The sequence below is a fragment of the Eretmochelys imbricata genome, chromosome 1, assembly GCF_965152235.1.
Source record: "Eretmochelys imbricata isolate rEreImb1 chromosome 1, rEreImb1.hap1, whole genome shotgun sequence".
In the NCBI taxonomy this organism is placed as follows: Eukaryota; Metazoa; Chordata; order Testudines; family Cheloniidae; genus Eretmochelys; species Eretmochelys imbricata.
The window spans coordinates 215,524,679-215,541,027 of record NC_135572.1 but is presented as its reverse complement, the minus strand read 5'-3'; the positions used below and the strand labels follow the sequence as shown (position 1 = coordinate 215,541,027).

The 16,349-nt window shown below is 42.3% G+C and overlaps 1 protein-coding gene across 18 annotated transcripts in view; it reads right to left on the bottom strand.

Annotated features, from left to right (window-relative positions):
* Positions 1-15,994, bottom strand: part of KEL (Kell metallo-endopeptidase (Kell blood group)) — a 46,556-nt gene extending 30,562 nt beyond the window's left edge. For 4 of the 18 annotated variants that reach the window (XR_013346809.1, XR_013346810.1, XM_077823674.1 and 1 more), the window contains exons 1-6: positions 15,734-15,991; positions 6,911-7,100; positions 5,072-5,275; positions 4,094-4,218; positions 3,010-3,156; positions 569-634 (exon numbers count right to left, since the gene is read on the bottom strand). Coding sequence is in view for 14 of the 18 variants with exons in the window: in XM_077823674.1 (XP_077679800.1) it covers positions 569-634; positions 3,010-3,156; positions 4,094-4,218; positions 5,072-5,275; positions 6,911-7,100; positions 15,734-15,760 (759 nt within the window). In the remaining 4 variants the exon portion in view is untranslated. Of the gene's footprint in view, positions 1-568; positions 635-3,009; positions 3,157-4,093; positions 4,219-5,071; positions 5,334-6,910; positions 7,101-15,733 lie in introns of those variants that run through there. The other 14 variants (XR_013346814.1, XR_013346813.1, XM_077823693.1 and 11 more) reach the window with 12 other exon arrangements.
* Positions 15,995-16,349: the final 355 nt, after the last annotated feature.

Sequence of the window (16,349 nt, the reverse complement as noted above, 5' to 3'; positions counted from 1 at the left end):
TAGCAGACCAGACTCCTGTTTCTACTTGGATTATCAGGGGATCTTAAATATCCACAGTGGGAAGACAGAACTTTGGTATTTAAGATCTCTGAAAGACCCACACTCAGTAAATTGCAGTCAATTCAGCTGATCCAGTTCAGGAAGATGAAGAAGATGAAATGACTAAACGGAATTGGATTTTCTGGACTGAATTCAAAGGTGATTGATTCCAAGGGCTCTCATCCCCGCTAGGATGAAATGCGTTACATTTTAGCTAACAGATTATAAAGTCCTAGTATAATCAGGACAAGTTTTTTGTAAGCCATGTTCCCCTTGACAAGCTAACACATTAAAAAACTTCAACATGCCCTTCCTACACCACAACTTAAAAACCTGTTAGCTAAAAATGTTCCAAAACACCCCCATCCTGTCCTAGTGTTGACAAGCCCTAGAATAGCCCCATGATCTCATCCGACACTGAGCCCATGTGATCACCACTCACAAACCATTCCAAATCAGGGGACATTTCAAAGTAGATCCCTTAACCCAGTAGGCATTTTTTGCCTTGCCCCAGCCTCTGATATGGTACCTCGGGATAATTTGCTTTTTCATTGTAGTCACTCTCTGGTGGCATCTCAAACTCCGGATGGTCAATCTGAGGAATGAAATGAAGGAAAAACACTTAGTTAATACCAGAAACACTAGAGATAATGTATTCAATGACTTTTGTTTCTTTATCTGTTCAAGAAATTTGTCTGCAAGCAGCTTACGATTGTCATAAACTGATTTTATTGAGACAAATATTTGCACTGTAAAAATGATAAATAAAAGAAATAGTATTTTTAAGTTCACCTTATACAAGTACTGTAGTGCAATCTCTTTATTGTGAAAGCGCATCTTACAAATGTAATTTTTTTTGTTACATAACTGCAATCAAAAACAAAACAATGTAAAACTTTAGAGCCTAAAAATCTATTCAGTACTACTTCTTCAGCCAATCGCTAAGAGAAATAAGTTTGTTTACATTTACAGGAGATAATGCTGCCCGCTTCCTATTTACAATGTCACCTAAAAGTGGGAACAGATGTTTGCATGGCACTCTTGTAGCCAGCATTCCATGGTAGTTACATGCCAGATATGCTAAACATTTGTATGCCCCTTCATGCTTTGGCCACCTTTCCAAACAACATGCTTCCATGCTGATGATGCTCATTAAAAAAATGTGTTAATTAAATTTGTGACTGAACTGCTTGTGGGAGAATTGTACGTCTCCTGCTCTGTGTTTTTTTTTACCAGCATTCTGTCATATAGTTCATGTTAGAGCAGTTTCGGATGATAACTTAGCATGTTTTTCGTTTTTAAGAACATTTTCACTGCAGATTTGACAAAATGCAAAGAAGGTACCAATGTGAGATTTCTAAAGATGGCTACAGCACTCGACCCAAGGTTTAAGAATCTGAAGTGCCTTCCAAAAATCGGAGAGGGATTAAGTGTGGAGCATGCTTTCAAAAGTCTTAAGAGCAACACTTCGATGCAAAAACGACAGAACCCAAACCACCAAAAAAGAAAATCAACCTTCTGCTGGTAGCATCTGACTCAGCTAATGAAAACGAACATCCGTTAGTCTGCACTGCGTTGGATTGTTATTGAGCAGAACTCATCAGCATGGACGCATGTCTTCTGGAATAGTGTGGTTGAAGCTAAAGTATGAAGGGACATATGAATCTTTAGCACATCTGGCACATAAATATCTTGCAACACTGGCTACATTAGTGCCCTTCAAACCTCTGCTCTCACTTTCAGGTGACATTGTAAACAAGAATTATCCCCTGCAAATGTAAACAAACTTGTTTGTCTGAGTGATTGGCTGAACAAGAAGTAGAACTAAGTGGGCTTGTAGGCTCTAAAGTTTTACATTGTTGTTTCTTATTTTTGAATGCAGTTATTTTTGTACATCAAATTCTACATTTGTAAGTTTAACTTTCATGATAGAGATTGCACTACAGTACTTGTATTAAGTGAATTGAAACTTACTGTTTTTACAGTGCAAATATTTATAATAAAAAATATAAAGTGAGCAGTGTACACCTTGTATTCTGTGTTGTAATTGAAATCAATATATTTGAAAATGTGGAAAATATCCAAAAATATTTATATAAATAGTATTCTATTGTTTAACAGTGAAATTAATTGTGCAATTAATGCAATTAATCATGACTTTTTTTCATCACTTGACAGCCCTAATTATTATTACATATAATAAATAAAAATTCATAACTTGTTTATATAAGTGACGCCAAGAGACCCATCTGAGACCAGGGCCCCATTGTGCTATGCACATAACAAGAGCCAGTCCCTTCTAAGACAGCTTACTATATAACTAGACAAGGGCAGATAAAGGGTGGGAGAAAGGGAAATAACTTTATCTGCATGTGCTCACCCTAACCCACTCCCCATATGCTCAATTTTCAGAAATGAATGATAAAGGTTGTTGTTTTTAAAAAAGTAACTACAAAATTAAGAAATTAGTGGAAAATGTAAGAAAATGAACTGGTACAAAATAGTATCTGGTCTCCAGTCTCTGACAGACAAAGGCTTTAAAATATCCACAGCATACCTTATTATGTAATATTATACAACTGGAGCAAGGAGGACTCCTTGGCCTCCCAGCTCATGAGGATTGATGACCAAAACAATTTGTCCCTTACATAGTGTTACTGCTGGTGTTGGTTCAGTTCATGAAAGTGCCTAATCCTCTTCTAGTCTCAATGATCTAGTAGCATCAATGATATCCTGCAGCAGTGAGTTCCACGGCTTAATTACACTCTGCATGGCAAAACAGTTCTTCTTGTTTGTTTTAATTGCATAGATTTGCAGAGATCTTTTTATGGAGCTAATGTGTTTATAATACTCATAAGATATGTCCAGTTTCCACTCGCAGTAGCTTAAGCAGTTGTTTGATCCTAAAGGCCAATAGGTACTGCTCTGACTCTGTCCTTTCCGACTGCCATCTCCTGCTGATCCTCTCACCTGGATAATATTGGTGCTGGGGTCAGAAGAGCTGGGTCCCACATATACTCTGAAGAAGGGGAAAGTGTTGTATTTGCCCATGAGTGTTTGCAGGGTCTGGTTAAAATCGGTTTGTTTCCCGGGGCCTGTGAAGTCCCAGCCACCAACCTGAGGAAAGAGTGACAAACAGAGAACTTACTGATCACCATTGGTGGAAAGAGAAGCAAGAACAGCTGCTGGATACTGATTTCCAAATTCCACCCCATGGAACATGATGAATGTGACAGCCAAGGTTCAGGATCAGTATAAATAATGAAGAAGAATGGGAAGAACCCATGAAAATCTTCACACTCACTGTGTGACCCTAAAGTGACCCTGTCACTTTATCTTTATGGAATGACATAAAATTGCCATACAGGGCAGGGGAGGGCAAGAGGATGAGAGAAAGCCACATGATGGCCACAGGTGACTTAAGAAGGTAGAGGGGGATGAAAGGAAAGTGTCTACACTTCACTGTGACCCTCAAGCAGGGCAGTTAGGGCTCATTTTTCATACTTGGGGATTTAGGTGCTTAAATCAGATCGTACATTCATTGGGCCCCAAAATTCCATCTGTTTTTTGCAGGGAGTTTCCTATCCTGCAGGCTGGATCTTATTGAATTACACTGAGTTTCTGTTAAGAAAAATATCCCTGCCTTCAGGATGGGAGGAATTCTGAAACTGCAAGGCTGCACTAGCCTGAACGGACATTAAGGTAATAAATACATAGTCAGGGCCTGAAATCAGGCAGCCAAGTATGAGCGTTGGGCCCATCATATCTATTAGGGAAATGCTGTTTGTGCCATGGAGTCTCGTCAGTTATAAATTAGGCTATGACTCCTCATTTACAAATTATACTCATTCTATGGGCAGAAGCCACCAACTTGCCATCACTGACACCTTAGTCGCCAATGACCTGGTGCTAGCAAGTGCAATAATGAAGGAGCAAATAATGAAGCAGATTACCTTTCCCCCTATTGTTTTCTATCCTTTTCCTGGTAGAACTCTTTTCTGAAGCGTAAGGGTATACGTATGCTCAGAAATAATATAGTGTGAACAATGATCACCTGATTTATGAGCTCCTTCAAGGGCTGAGCCCCTTCTGCTTCTATCTGTTGGGTATCCATGCATGAGTGGTAGAACTGGATGGCTTTTCCCTTGGCTGAGCCTTCAACCCTGAGCTGTGGAACCTCTGAGAAAAGGAAAGCACACAACGCTAACAAGCCAAAAATTAAAGAGCGAGAAGCAGCATCAGGTGAGGAGGTGGGGTTGGTAAGAGGTAATGTGCATCCTGAAGCAGGAACTACAGCTTGCTTGATAATCCATGACAAAATATAGCATACTGGAGCTGCATAGATAAACGCCATGGTCACCAGTGCAGATCAAATTTGGATTTTCCACACTAAAAAGTACAACTCACAATCACCTAAACCAAAGCAGTAGCTTTAGCTGTAAGCAAGGAGGTTTCTGCTATAGTTTCTAGGGGCCAAGAGAGTAATGAGAGACATGATCACATCCGAACTCTAAGAGACAGAGGGATACAGTCACAAGTCAGCACTGGAGAATCCCAAGAGAGCTTTATGTTCCCATCTAGGATGGTTATAGCTCTGGTGGCAATGACAGGGAGATAACATGGGGGTGGTTGTGTGTCAATGCACAGTTGGTTGTATTGCTGCCTGATTGGCATGGCTACTTCAACAGTGGTGGTGTGAGATGTCAGGAAAATCATTTGGACTTTAAGGGGCTGAAGTGAGAGACCATGTGGTTGTCACTGTGTCTACGGTGACTGAAATTGTTTGATCATTTTCTGGGGAAGGTTGTAGTGATGCATGTTGGTGGTTGTGGTGACGGGGATGGTGTTATTCCCAGCGGTGCGGTCCCATACTGGTGCATGCTGGGGCTCATGCTTGCGGTTGCAGTGACAGAGAGGTGACGGGTTGGGTTTGGTCCCTGTTGGGAATGGCTGCACTGTTGTATGTCAGTAATCACATCTCTGACTGAAGAGGATGCTGGCAGTACATACACCATCCATCTCCCCTCCCTACCTAAGAGCCTCTTCAGGATCAGCTGGTTTTCTTCCAGCAGGACATCAAACACATTTGATGACTCCATAGTCTCCGAGCGCAAGTGGTTGGCTTCCCAGTTGCCACAGGCATAGCCATAAAAATCCTCACAGGGGTCTATGGTGGCATTTCTCACCTCCAGGAGTCTGGCCAGGAGCATGAGACATTCCTCCGTGTCACAAAGTTCTGGGCAAGAAGCAAAGACAGGAGCCATCATTAGCAGGGTGAAGGAAATTCAGGACAACTGTATGAAAATATAGGAAAAAGGTTATTTTGAAGTTTTATTTGTGGTAAAAATCCTATGCTTTTGGCACAGTGTTGGATTCTTTGAAAAACGATTGCTGAACAGAGGATAAAGTGTTATCCTATGTCTGACTTTGTGGATGGATGACAATAAGTACCAATTAAGGGAAGCCATTAAAATAAAGGCTGTAGGGTCACCCCAGGGAGGAGGTCCCATCTTGGCACAACCCAAGCAGCCACAAAGTTGATTATCAGCGAACTTCTCCTATTTCCATCTTCTTACCACATTCACTGTGTCAGTGGGTGTTTGGCCAAGTAATGACCCCAAGGGAACATGATAACCACTACAAGGTTAGGAAGGGTGTAAACACCAGAGAGGAAGAGAAGGGCATAGCTAGGGGAAAAGAGAGAAACCTGAACAATGATATATCAGGAAGCATTTCCCAAAAGTGAAATCTGTCACACCTTTTCTACAGAGGAAAGTTGTACCAGTCCAACTTATGTTGATTTAAAAACTGATTTAATTAAGCCTGTGTAAACTCCTGGGTAGACACTCTTATTTTGTTTTAAGAGTGGTTTATGTTGGTTTCCAGTTAAGTCAGTTCTTCGCTGAAATAAGCTACTCTTCAGTCAAAATAATAATACATCTTTAGTTAAACCCTTGGATGTTTGTGTCTAGACAAGGCCATAGGCTGCAGCATAATGTCTCAAGGTGAAGGGTGGAAGGGCCATTGTCTGAGACATAGGAAACTGGCCTAAACAAATTCCTGTATAATATACAAGTAGGGCTCAGACCTTCACTGGTTGGTATGATGTACGTGGGAAAAGGTGGGAGATTTGAAATAATGCGGCCTTCTAGGGGTCTATAGTGAGGGTATCCCCAGCCCTCACAAATGGGGAAAGGATAGGATAGGAGTTAAAAGGAAATGCCAGCTAAGGGGAAAATAAGTAAACTGGGGAACAGGATATGTATGACTTGGCCTCTTCATATTTATAGATCCTTTATAGCAGAGATCTGTCTAGTGGTTAGAAAAGTGGACTGCTTGTGGATCTGGATTCCTGGGCTCTATTTCCAGCTCTGCCACTGACAGGAACTCTCTAATTGTCTTATTAGTACAAGGATTCCACTGGTTGGATCTGTGAAAACTAAGACGGGCCTATGAATTCAGGGATGAAAAGGAGGGGCAATTCCAAGCCCCAGCCCCAAATTCCAGACTTATCCCTATTTCTGCTGGGTCACCTACAGACAGACCAATACTGCTCAGGGATACAGAAGCTGTGGGTAAGAGAGAGGGGATGAGAGTACTGTAATACAATAGCTTTTAGAAGGTGCAGTGCTGCTCTTCATGGAAGCTGGGCCAGGCCACACTAGGTTGGGAAGTGTGGGAGCTTGGAAGTGAGGAGGCCTTCACATGGCAGGGAGGGCTTGGAGAGGGGTAGGGCAATATCTCTTTATTACAATTTATTTACTTCACACTTTTGTTTTCCTAAGATTTAGGAATCATCCAGGGCCTGGACCTAGCATAGATGCTCAGCCCAAAAGGCAATGAAGGGAGAGGAGAGAGGAAGGGGTCTCACTGGTGGGTCGGGTGTGAGGGAAAGGAGAAGGACTGTCATGTCTTGTACCCAGGCCACCGGTCAGGATGGTGTAGGCAAGAAGCAATGCAAACCCAAGGACAGTGCTGAGCATGAGAGCACACAGGAGCAGGCTCTTCCCCCGGAGCCATCTTCCTTTCTTTGAAGCCTCTCTCGGATCCTCCTCACAGGCCTGAAAAGGGGGAGTGAGGAAAAGAGAGGAGATGAAGAGAGAAACATTCCTATTAAAGTCACACCAGGTCACATGCCCTCCTAGCTCCACCTGTTCAACTAGTATTGACACAGGAGGGGTGGTAACCAGAGACATTACTAATTGTACCAGTTCCCCAGTTGCTTCTATCCATGCCTTGCAGAACCCTCAACAGCGGTTTCTGCACCTCTTCCTCACCAACTGCAGCGATCCTTCCCTTTCTTTCCATTTAGCTGACTCCCCAAATCCTCCCCCAAAATCATGGCACTAACATGCTGCCATCCCATTGTTCATTCTGCTTGTGTTTTACCCCCTTGCCCCAACCCTGTGTCTCTCTGGTCTGTTCAGACTGTAAGCTCTTTTGGGCTGGGACCAGCAACTGCTTTGTGTTTGTATCTAGGCCTTGGGCACTACTGCCATAAACATGATTAATAATAAACAATAATCATAATAAAAGCAGAGAAAAGATAACAGAAAACCCAGGTGGGGGAGGAGGAATGTGGAGATGGTATAGAAACAGAAGGGAGAGGGATAGCTCAGTGGTCTGAGCATTGGCCTGCTCAAACCCAGGGTTGTGAGTTCAATCCTTGAGGGGGCCATTTAGGGATCTGGGGCAAAAATTGGGGATTGGTCCTACTTCGAGCAGGGGGTTGGATTAGATGACCTCCTGAGGTCCCTTCCAACCCTGATATTCTATGATTCTATAAGGTCATTGGTGCAGGAGACAGAGCTTTCTCAGGGGCTGATCTGAGAGCGTGGAATGGACTCCTCCAGAAACTAAGGATGGTAAATACCTTACAGGGTAATCAGATTCAAAACATAGAGAATCCCTCTAGGCAAAACCTTAAGTTACAAAAAGATACAAAAGCAGGAATATACATTCCATTCAGCACAGCTTATTTTGCCAGCCATTAAACAAAAGGAAATCGCATTTCTAGCTAGATTACTTACTAACTAACAGAAGTTCTGAAACTGCATTCCTGATCTGTTCCTGGCAAAAGCATCACACAGACAGACAGACCCTTTGTTCTCTTCCTCCCCTCCAGCTTTGAAAGTATCTTGTCATCTCATTGGTCATTTTGGTCAGGTGCCAGCGAGGTTATCTTAGCTTCTTAACCCTTTACAGGTAAAACGGTTTTGCCTCTGGTCAGGAGGGATTTTATAGCACTGTATACAGAAAGGTGGTTACCCTTCCCTTTATTTTTATGACACTCCTACACACTCTTCTCCCCATGTGAGAATATGAGAGAACTAACCAGACATGGCAGACGTTAGTCCCGCTGCTTAATGCAGTGCTGGAAAGTGCTCCTATCTCTGCTGGAAGCTGCTCACACACTATAGTGATGAGCATGATATAAGATCCTATACAGAGCTGAATAGAAGAAGAGCAAAAAGCAGGGTTCTAGCCCCAGATCCACAAAGGTATTGAGGCTTCTAACTTCCATTGATTTCAATGGAATTTAGGAACCTGCCTCAATATTTTTATGGATCTGGGGCCATAATGCTTAGCACATCTAGTATTTTACATCCTTGAAAGGCAGCACAATCATTAATGTGGGATTTTCAAAGGCAGACATTCCAGTTAGGTGCCCAGTTCCCATTGGCCTTCAATGGGTGCATAACTGTGCCTTTGAAAATCTGCCCCCAACTAATTAAGGCAGGATTTGGAATAGGAGAAAGGAAATCAAATACACAGGAGCTGGGCCTACACATATAGGGTAGAAAACATAGAAAGTGACCAGACCAAACACAAAAAAAGAAGAAAAATGGTTTTCTTCCACCTCACTGTGACGGTAACACACACTGGGTTTTACTCTAAAAGTGAAGACAGTCTCAGGGAAGGGGTGGAAAGGGAGGGAGAATTTGCATGGCTTAAGAACAGAGAGGAGTGGGTACCCTTTTCTTCTGTGTGCAACTCCTTCACTCCCTCCAAAACTATCCCTTGTGCCCCCTCCTTGCCCCTGCAATACGTTTCTCTGTTTTTCAGGTTGGCAGCCTGATTACAAGGTGTTCAAAATCCTGGAGTACTGTGGTCTTGTGGTCTTTGAAGGGTACTTATATCTCCTCCTCAAATGCTGAAAGTTGTGGTATAAGAAGACAGGAAGCAGCAAGATACGACTTTTCATTCGCTGTGTAATCTATCATTCACAGTAGACCCTACATAAAGTGTATTAATATGTTCCTTATTAAATAATGCCCCTGTTTAAAGAACAGTGATTAAAACAAAGAAGCAAGCAAGCAAGCAAACAAACCGGATATTTACAGTGCTCCCTCCAAACCCACAATTCTGAATAATGCGAAGAAGCTGAGATTTTAGGGTCTGTGCTGTGAAGATCATGACAAGAACTAATGTTCCTAAAACATTTCATATTTCCTAAATAATAGCGTTTGGATTTAGCTTATCTGTATTTTATGTTGAGTTTGAAGGAATGACATTCAACTTTTGAAATAACAATGTCCTGGGTCTGCTCAGAAGGACACTGATCTCCTCCCTTAGTGCTGTGGGAAGAAGATACAGAATGGGGGAATGCCTCCTCTGCCTCTCATGGCTAGATACACATGGCCCAACACAAACTAACTACCCTTGACCTTAGGTCCAAAGGGGATAAAATGTCTCTGGGAAACTGTAGGGGGCAAGGGGTGCCACTGATCTACAGAATTTTTCAAATAGTCTCTGGCTTCAGTCTGGTCTCAGCTCAGGTAGGTCTGGATACTCAAAGGGTTTTGGCAATGGGATATGGAAGCTTTTACATCTTCCAATCTGGCCTGAAGTTGTGGGGTGCAAGACAGTTGGATAGCTTACAGGGGACTGAGGAATGGGATATGGAGCCTATCATGTGCAGGTTGCCCCTTCCAGGTAAGAAAGGAGTGAGTGGGTAAACTGGCTGTCTGGTTGGAGGAGACTGAGGAAGAGGATAGAGAGCCTTTCACCTCCAAGCCATCACTAGCTTCAATTCATGAAGGAGTGTGGAGTCTGAATGGTTTACAGGAGACTGAGGAGTGGGTCACATTTCCAGTGCTGCTCCATGTTGTGGGGACTGGATATTCCAGGGTGGGGGATGGGCATGGGCAAATGGGGTATGGACCCTGTCATTTATAGGTTACATATGTTAATAAAGATAGGATTGCCAGACATCCAGTTTTCGACCAGAACACCTGGTCGAAAAGGGACCCTGGTGGCTCTGGTCAGCACCGCTGACCAGGCCGTTAAAAGTCCATTCGCCAGTGCAGCAGGGCTAAGGTAAGCTCCAATGTCAATAAAAGCAGATCTCCCAAAAGCTCTGCTTACTTCATGAGCTCCTCACAGAATAAATGGCCAAATTCAAATTTTCTGTTTCAGTCTTTAAGGTTAGACACAGAATCAAGCCAAGCCAAGTAATCACCTGGGCAGATACACTTGTGTGTGTGTGTGTGTGTGTGTGTGTGTGTGACTCCAAAAATAGGGTTTAATTAATTTTTTTTGGTGAATAAATATATAAAAAATATATTATTGTTGATGACTTGTTTGTTTAGAAAAATTTCTAAACACAAATGTTAAAATATCCAAAACTTTTAAACGTTTGAATTTTTCATTTCAAAATAGTTGGAAATTTCCCAGTTTCTCTCAATTTTACTTACTTCCTAACTTCCTTCCCCTGAAAAAGGGGGATAGGAAAGGTAAAGAAGTTAGAGAAATACGTGGAAAAACCCGACTATCTCTATTTAAATGATTCACTACAGGAAATGTATGAAAATGTGTATATATAGTGAGAGAAAATCACTCCCCTCCCCCGCATTTTTACACCCCCTTGCCTTTTTAAAAAATGGGCAGAAGTAAAAACTGATATGGGGGGCGGGGAATCCAGAAATTCAAAACACATTTTTTCAAAAGTAATTTTCTTTTCCCTTTTTTTTTCAAAAATTGAAAACAATGTGAAAAATTTTGAACAAAACAAAACTGTTCAATTTACTTTTTAATTTTTTTGCTGAATCTTTGGCCCATAATTTCAACTAGTGCAGTGCTAGAAAAGATCTTTGTCCATCTCCATAGATGTCTAATAAGGAACTATGAAAATGTTAGTCTGGAGAATTAATCATGGGAGAGGAGAAGGCAGAGCTTTTTCAGCAGTTGTCTCAAGCGGATAGAATTCACTTCCCATGAAAAATAAGCTCAGAGCTCACAGCTCTTAGCACAAAGTATAAAACTTGTTTCTTCAGCTGATCTTTCCCCATATCTGCAATAATGGGGATGATAGAGGAGGAGAGGAAATCGCTGAAGAAAAACAACCCAGAGTGTCTAAGGAAGAAGCTTTTGTCTTGTGGTAATGATAATTTTGTAAAGTGCTCAGATACTGAAGTGCTGAATGTGGGAGAAATTCTTGGTGGTTGGAGGGAGAGGAAAGAGAAAGAATCGGCATTTAAAGCAAAGATATATCTAGAGGTGAACAAAGCAAGGAAACAATTTTCTAAGAATATTAGTCTGAAGGGGAAGGTGTACTTTGACTCAGCCATGTTCACAATCCTATTTGCTTCCCATGAAAATTCAGGCACTCAAGTTTTACTAACACCAACTCTTGCCAAATTTGCCATGTCAGCCCAAATGCTTGAATAGTCACTGGAAGCTAATTTCTAACTGATTATTTAAGAGTAAAATACACAATTTGGAATTTACAGTGCGTAGGTTAATTACATAAGTCATCTACTCAGTTTTGCTGCCTTATTTTAGAGTTCGGGATGAACTTTCTTTGTTTGATGGCTGTGTGCTACGAGGTACACACTGGCTCCTTGTGCCAGAAGAATTACAGTCAAAACTCATACACCTGGCACAAGATACACATCAGGGAATTGTCTGAACCAAACAATGACTACAGGATCTGTATTGGTGGCCACAGATGGACTCTCAAACTGAAGCACTCATAAAATCCTGTGTCACTTGCCAAATGCATGATAAGACAGCAGTGATATGTACCCCTCCATTACAGCCTGTTCCTCTTCCTGAATCTGCATGGGAAAAAGTGGCAATTGACATTGTAGGACCCTTTGATACTGCTCCAACTGACTGCCATTATGCCATGACTTTAATAGACTATTTCAGTAAATGGCCTGAGTAAACAGTAAACATTTGTGTTTACATCGCAAATCTATTCTGATACAGTAATTAAGTTCCTCTCTTCAGTTTTTAGCAGGGAATGTAACCCCAAAGAACTGGTTTCAGATAATGGTAGTCAATTTACTTCCCTGGAGTTTGAAATTTTTCTAGCACAGAGGAACATTTTACACAGAAGGTCATCCCTATATTACCCTCAAGCCAATGGGGAAATCGAACCGTTTAACAGAAGTTTGAAAGAGAGTTTGCAAATGGCTATACTGGAAGGACGATTGTGGATACCCTTCACTACTGATTTCTTGCAAGCTTACCAGGCTACAAGATATGCCACAACACAAAGATCACCCGCAGAGTTACTGCGTGGAAAACAGATGAAAACTAAACTGAACATTGCTGGATTGTTAAAGGCAAGACCTGATGCCCCAAACAAGGACGATGTGAGAAAAACAGCTGAACAGAGCCAAGCAAAGTATAAGGCTTTCACAGACAAGCCGTGAGATGCTAAGGAACCAAAGTTTGAGTGTAGTTCCTTTGTTAGAATACGAAAACCAGGAATTTTATGCAAAGGGGACCATAAATTCACAGCTCCTCTTAAAATCATGGAGAAGAAAGGACCTTACACCGATTGACTTTCTGATGGGTGGGTATGGAATGCTTATTATCTTGCACCTGCCTATGCACCAAGAGGAAATTATGCCAACACCCAGTCTGCAGTGGATGACTTCACCGTAATACCAACACCACAAGACATTACACTGGAACCAGGGCTTGAGAGACGGCCTGTCAGACCCAGACGACCTCCTGTCTGGACTAGAGACGATTTATGTAGCATCTACAGTGTTTTCAGTGTAATATTTTTGCCAACAATATAGTGTCGTGTTTCATATTTGTTCCTGTGGTTAGAACAACAATGTTTATTTTAATTGAGAGAGTTTCTTAAGAAAGGAGGAAATGTGGTGTTTAGATGTTGTTTGTAATTATTAGAATTGGGAGCATGGGCTGTTGGGAGTCTGAAAGGACAGGAAACAGGAAGGAGGGGGGAGGAGTTGAGAGGCTGGGAGAGAGCTAGAGAGGGTGCAAAAGCAGCTTGGTATAAAGGTTTCCACTTTGAAAATAAAGTCCTCTTGAAGCTTGTTAGTACCTTGTCTGGTTGATACAACAACCATGTGATTTATAAACTAAGAGGACATGAACTGAGACTGTTACAGTTAAAGCTAGTAGAATTATTTGTTGCAAATAAATTCTCCAAATAATTTAGCCCTTTTTCTGTTTGTGACAGATTTCTGCCTATGCATTCACTGGGCCTGGTTCTCCCTTGTCATTAACATTTATACTTGTGCAAAATGAGCACAAAGCAGGTGTAAAACACTACCAAAGCAGAATGGTAGCATTTTACATCTAATTTGCACTCAGTTAGTATGGGTGTAAATGATGAAACAAAAGGTGCAAGGCAGTGGTGAATCAGAGCTATTATTTGTAAGTATTCTCTAAATAACTTGAATGAATTATTTTCAGCCATTGGGTTGTTCACAAACTGTTCACTTTGACCATTTGCTATTCAGTGGGCCTGCATGTGATTACTGGGCATGATTTGCCACAGTAATCACATGCAGGGGTGGATGTAGTCTCCCGATTCAATGGGAGGCACAATGCCTCCTCCTCCTTGCCCTGCTGCGGGAGCACTGGCCACAAGCAGCAGCACCCTCCGCCTCAGCACTACAATCCTAATACTGTCCCATGGCAGATGGGAGGTCCCAGGGAGCGGTGGGTGAAGTGGGTGGGTTGGAGAACGAGCCTGCCTCACACTCACCACCCGGGCAGCGGTTTCTGTCCTACGGGGCTCTGTCCGGCTCCCTGCTCCAGGCATTGTGACCTGGCACCAAGGGTCACACTACCACTCAGATTTGGCCCAGCGCCCTCCTCCATCATGACAGAGGACTGGCTGATCCAAACCTGAGTGGTGCTGCAACCTGGTGCAGAGGGTCCCAACACCCCTCCATCATAGTGGAGGGGCAACTGGGCAAAACCTGATATGGGGGGCCCTGTGCAAGTGCACCCAGTGCACATTGGTTAATCTGGGCCTGATTTCTGTGGATGCACTTGCACCAAAGACCTTATCCTCTCAGATTTGGAGCCCCAATCCAGCAAAACACTTTAACACATGCTTAAATCCATCTCTGTTTAGCAAGGCACTTAAGCACGTGCATAAATCCCTGGAAAATGTGGGATTGAAGCACACATTGAAAGTGAAGCATATACTAAAGTGCTTTGCTGAACAGAGATGGTTTGCTGAACCCTGGCCTGGAAGACTGAAAAGTGTGAAGCATAAAAACAGCCAATAAAAAATTGAAATAATGAATGACAACTACTCTTGTTCTCATGAGAATATGGGTATTTGTATGTAAAACAGCCATTCCCCAAATATACATGCCAACAAAACCCCATTTTGTCTGAACAGAAAATAAAAATGGGTATGAACACGAACAAATGGAACAGCAATTTAGAATACAAACAAAGGCTTATGAACTCTGCTTTTTGCTGAATTCAACAGCTTTAATTATAACCTAATAGACATTTTGAAATTAATGTTATGTTGATTAGTTACATAACTCATATGGTATTGTTTCTGTTCCATTTGGATCTTATATATTTAACCAAATTAGCACTGCTTGGCAAATGTACATTTGATTATAAATGTGCAGTTATGTTGATTAATTACATAAGACATCTAGTCAGGAAAGAGAAACAAAACCACATGACATATAATTAGCCAATACAATGTGATTTTCAATTTGCAAATATTTCCAACTGAAGAATGAGCTCACACTAAAAAAAAAATGTTGAAAAAAATTGCAAATAATTCTGAATAAAGAGTATATCTGGAATTCTGCAATTTGTGTGTGGACAAATTGTGGATACTATAAAAAAAACCTCATCAGATACATTATTTGTTGCAAATTGTTCATTTAAGTCTCAGTATAACCACAAAATGGCCACCAGTGGGAACCAGTTTTCTAAAATCTTTAACTGTGGACAGCAACTCCAAGACAAAACTGTCCACTCGGATGACTCTGAATTGTAGCTGGTGGTTCTAGCAGCAGTTACCAACTGGAATCGTGCAAAATGAGCCTCCCCTGCAAATTCACTCACTCTGATACAGAGATATGGAGACAAATGTGGGCAAAGCAGGGGATACAGATAAATATAGAGACAGAAAACTCTGATATCTTGTCTCACCGGCAGCAGGGAGGGCGGGGCAGGAGTTATCTATGTGTAAATTAGGCAAATCCAAAACAAAGTTGAAACTCAAACTTTGTAGATCCCCATGCTGGAACCTGAACCCCTAGTGCTGGGCCCTGTGCAAGTTCTTTTGTACCCCAACTCTCAAGTGCGATTGAGTCCAGCTGTTCAACCCCCCTTAGGGCACAGAGCAGGATAAGAGAGAAAGAGAGACATAGAAAGGAAGGAAAAGAGAGGGAGCACAAGTGTGTTAAATGATATGAATAGGGGACTAGAGCTCTTTCCCTACCTGCTGAGGCGTCCTTATGCCATTCATTGTGGAGACTCTCCTGCTCCCTGTATGGTTACTGCTGCTGCTGCTAGGTTGTTTATGCCCTACTCCTCCCCAAGAGCTGGTAAAGAACACAGTTCAGATCACAGACAGTCTCTCTTTCCCACCTTGGCTGAGTGCTCGGAGGAGGAGGAGATGAGAAAAAGGGCTTTGAAAAACACCCTTAAAGAAAACAGGAGGCCGAGAGAGAGAGATATGGATACATTTCTGCAACTCCCCGCCCACCTTCTCCTGCTGATACCCGTTCCTCCCCCGTCAGTGCATTTTCGCTTTCTCCTTCCCTTTGGGGGAACAAGGTTCCACCACAGCCTATCTGTCTGAGTTACCCTGTGGACCTGCCCCCTCTCCGCCATGCCAGGAACCCATATTGGTCACAATTTTTCCCCCCTGCCAACTCACCGCTTCTTCTTTCCTACCCCAGCTGCCCTGCTGTTCCCTCCACTCCACATGCCTGCTCTGATATTCTAACTGCCTGTCTGAACCTGCTGTTTTGGGCCCTGAGGCCTCTGCTAACCTCCAAGATAATGACACTTATAATGAGGAGCACATTCTGGTGCTCCTCCACCCACAGAAG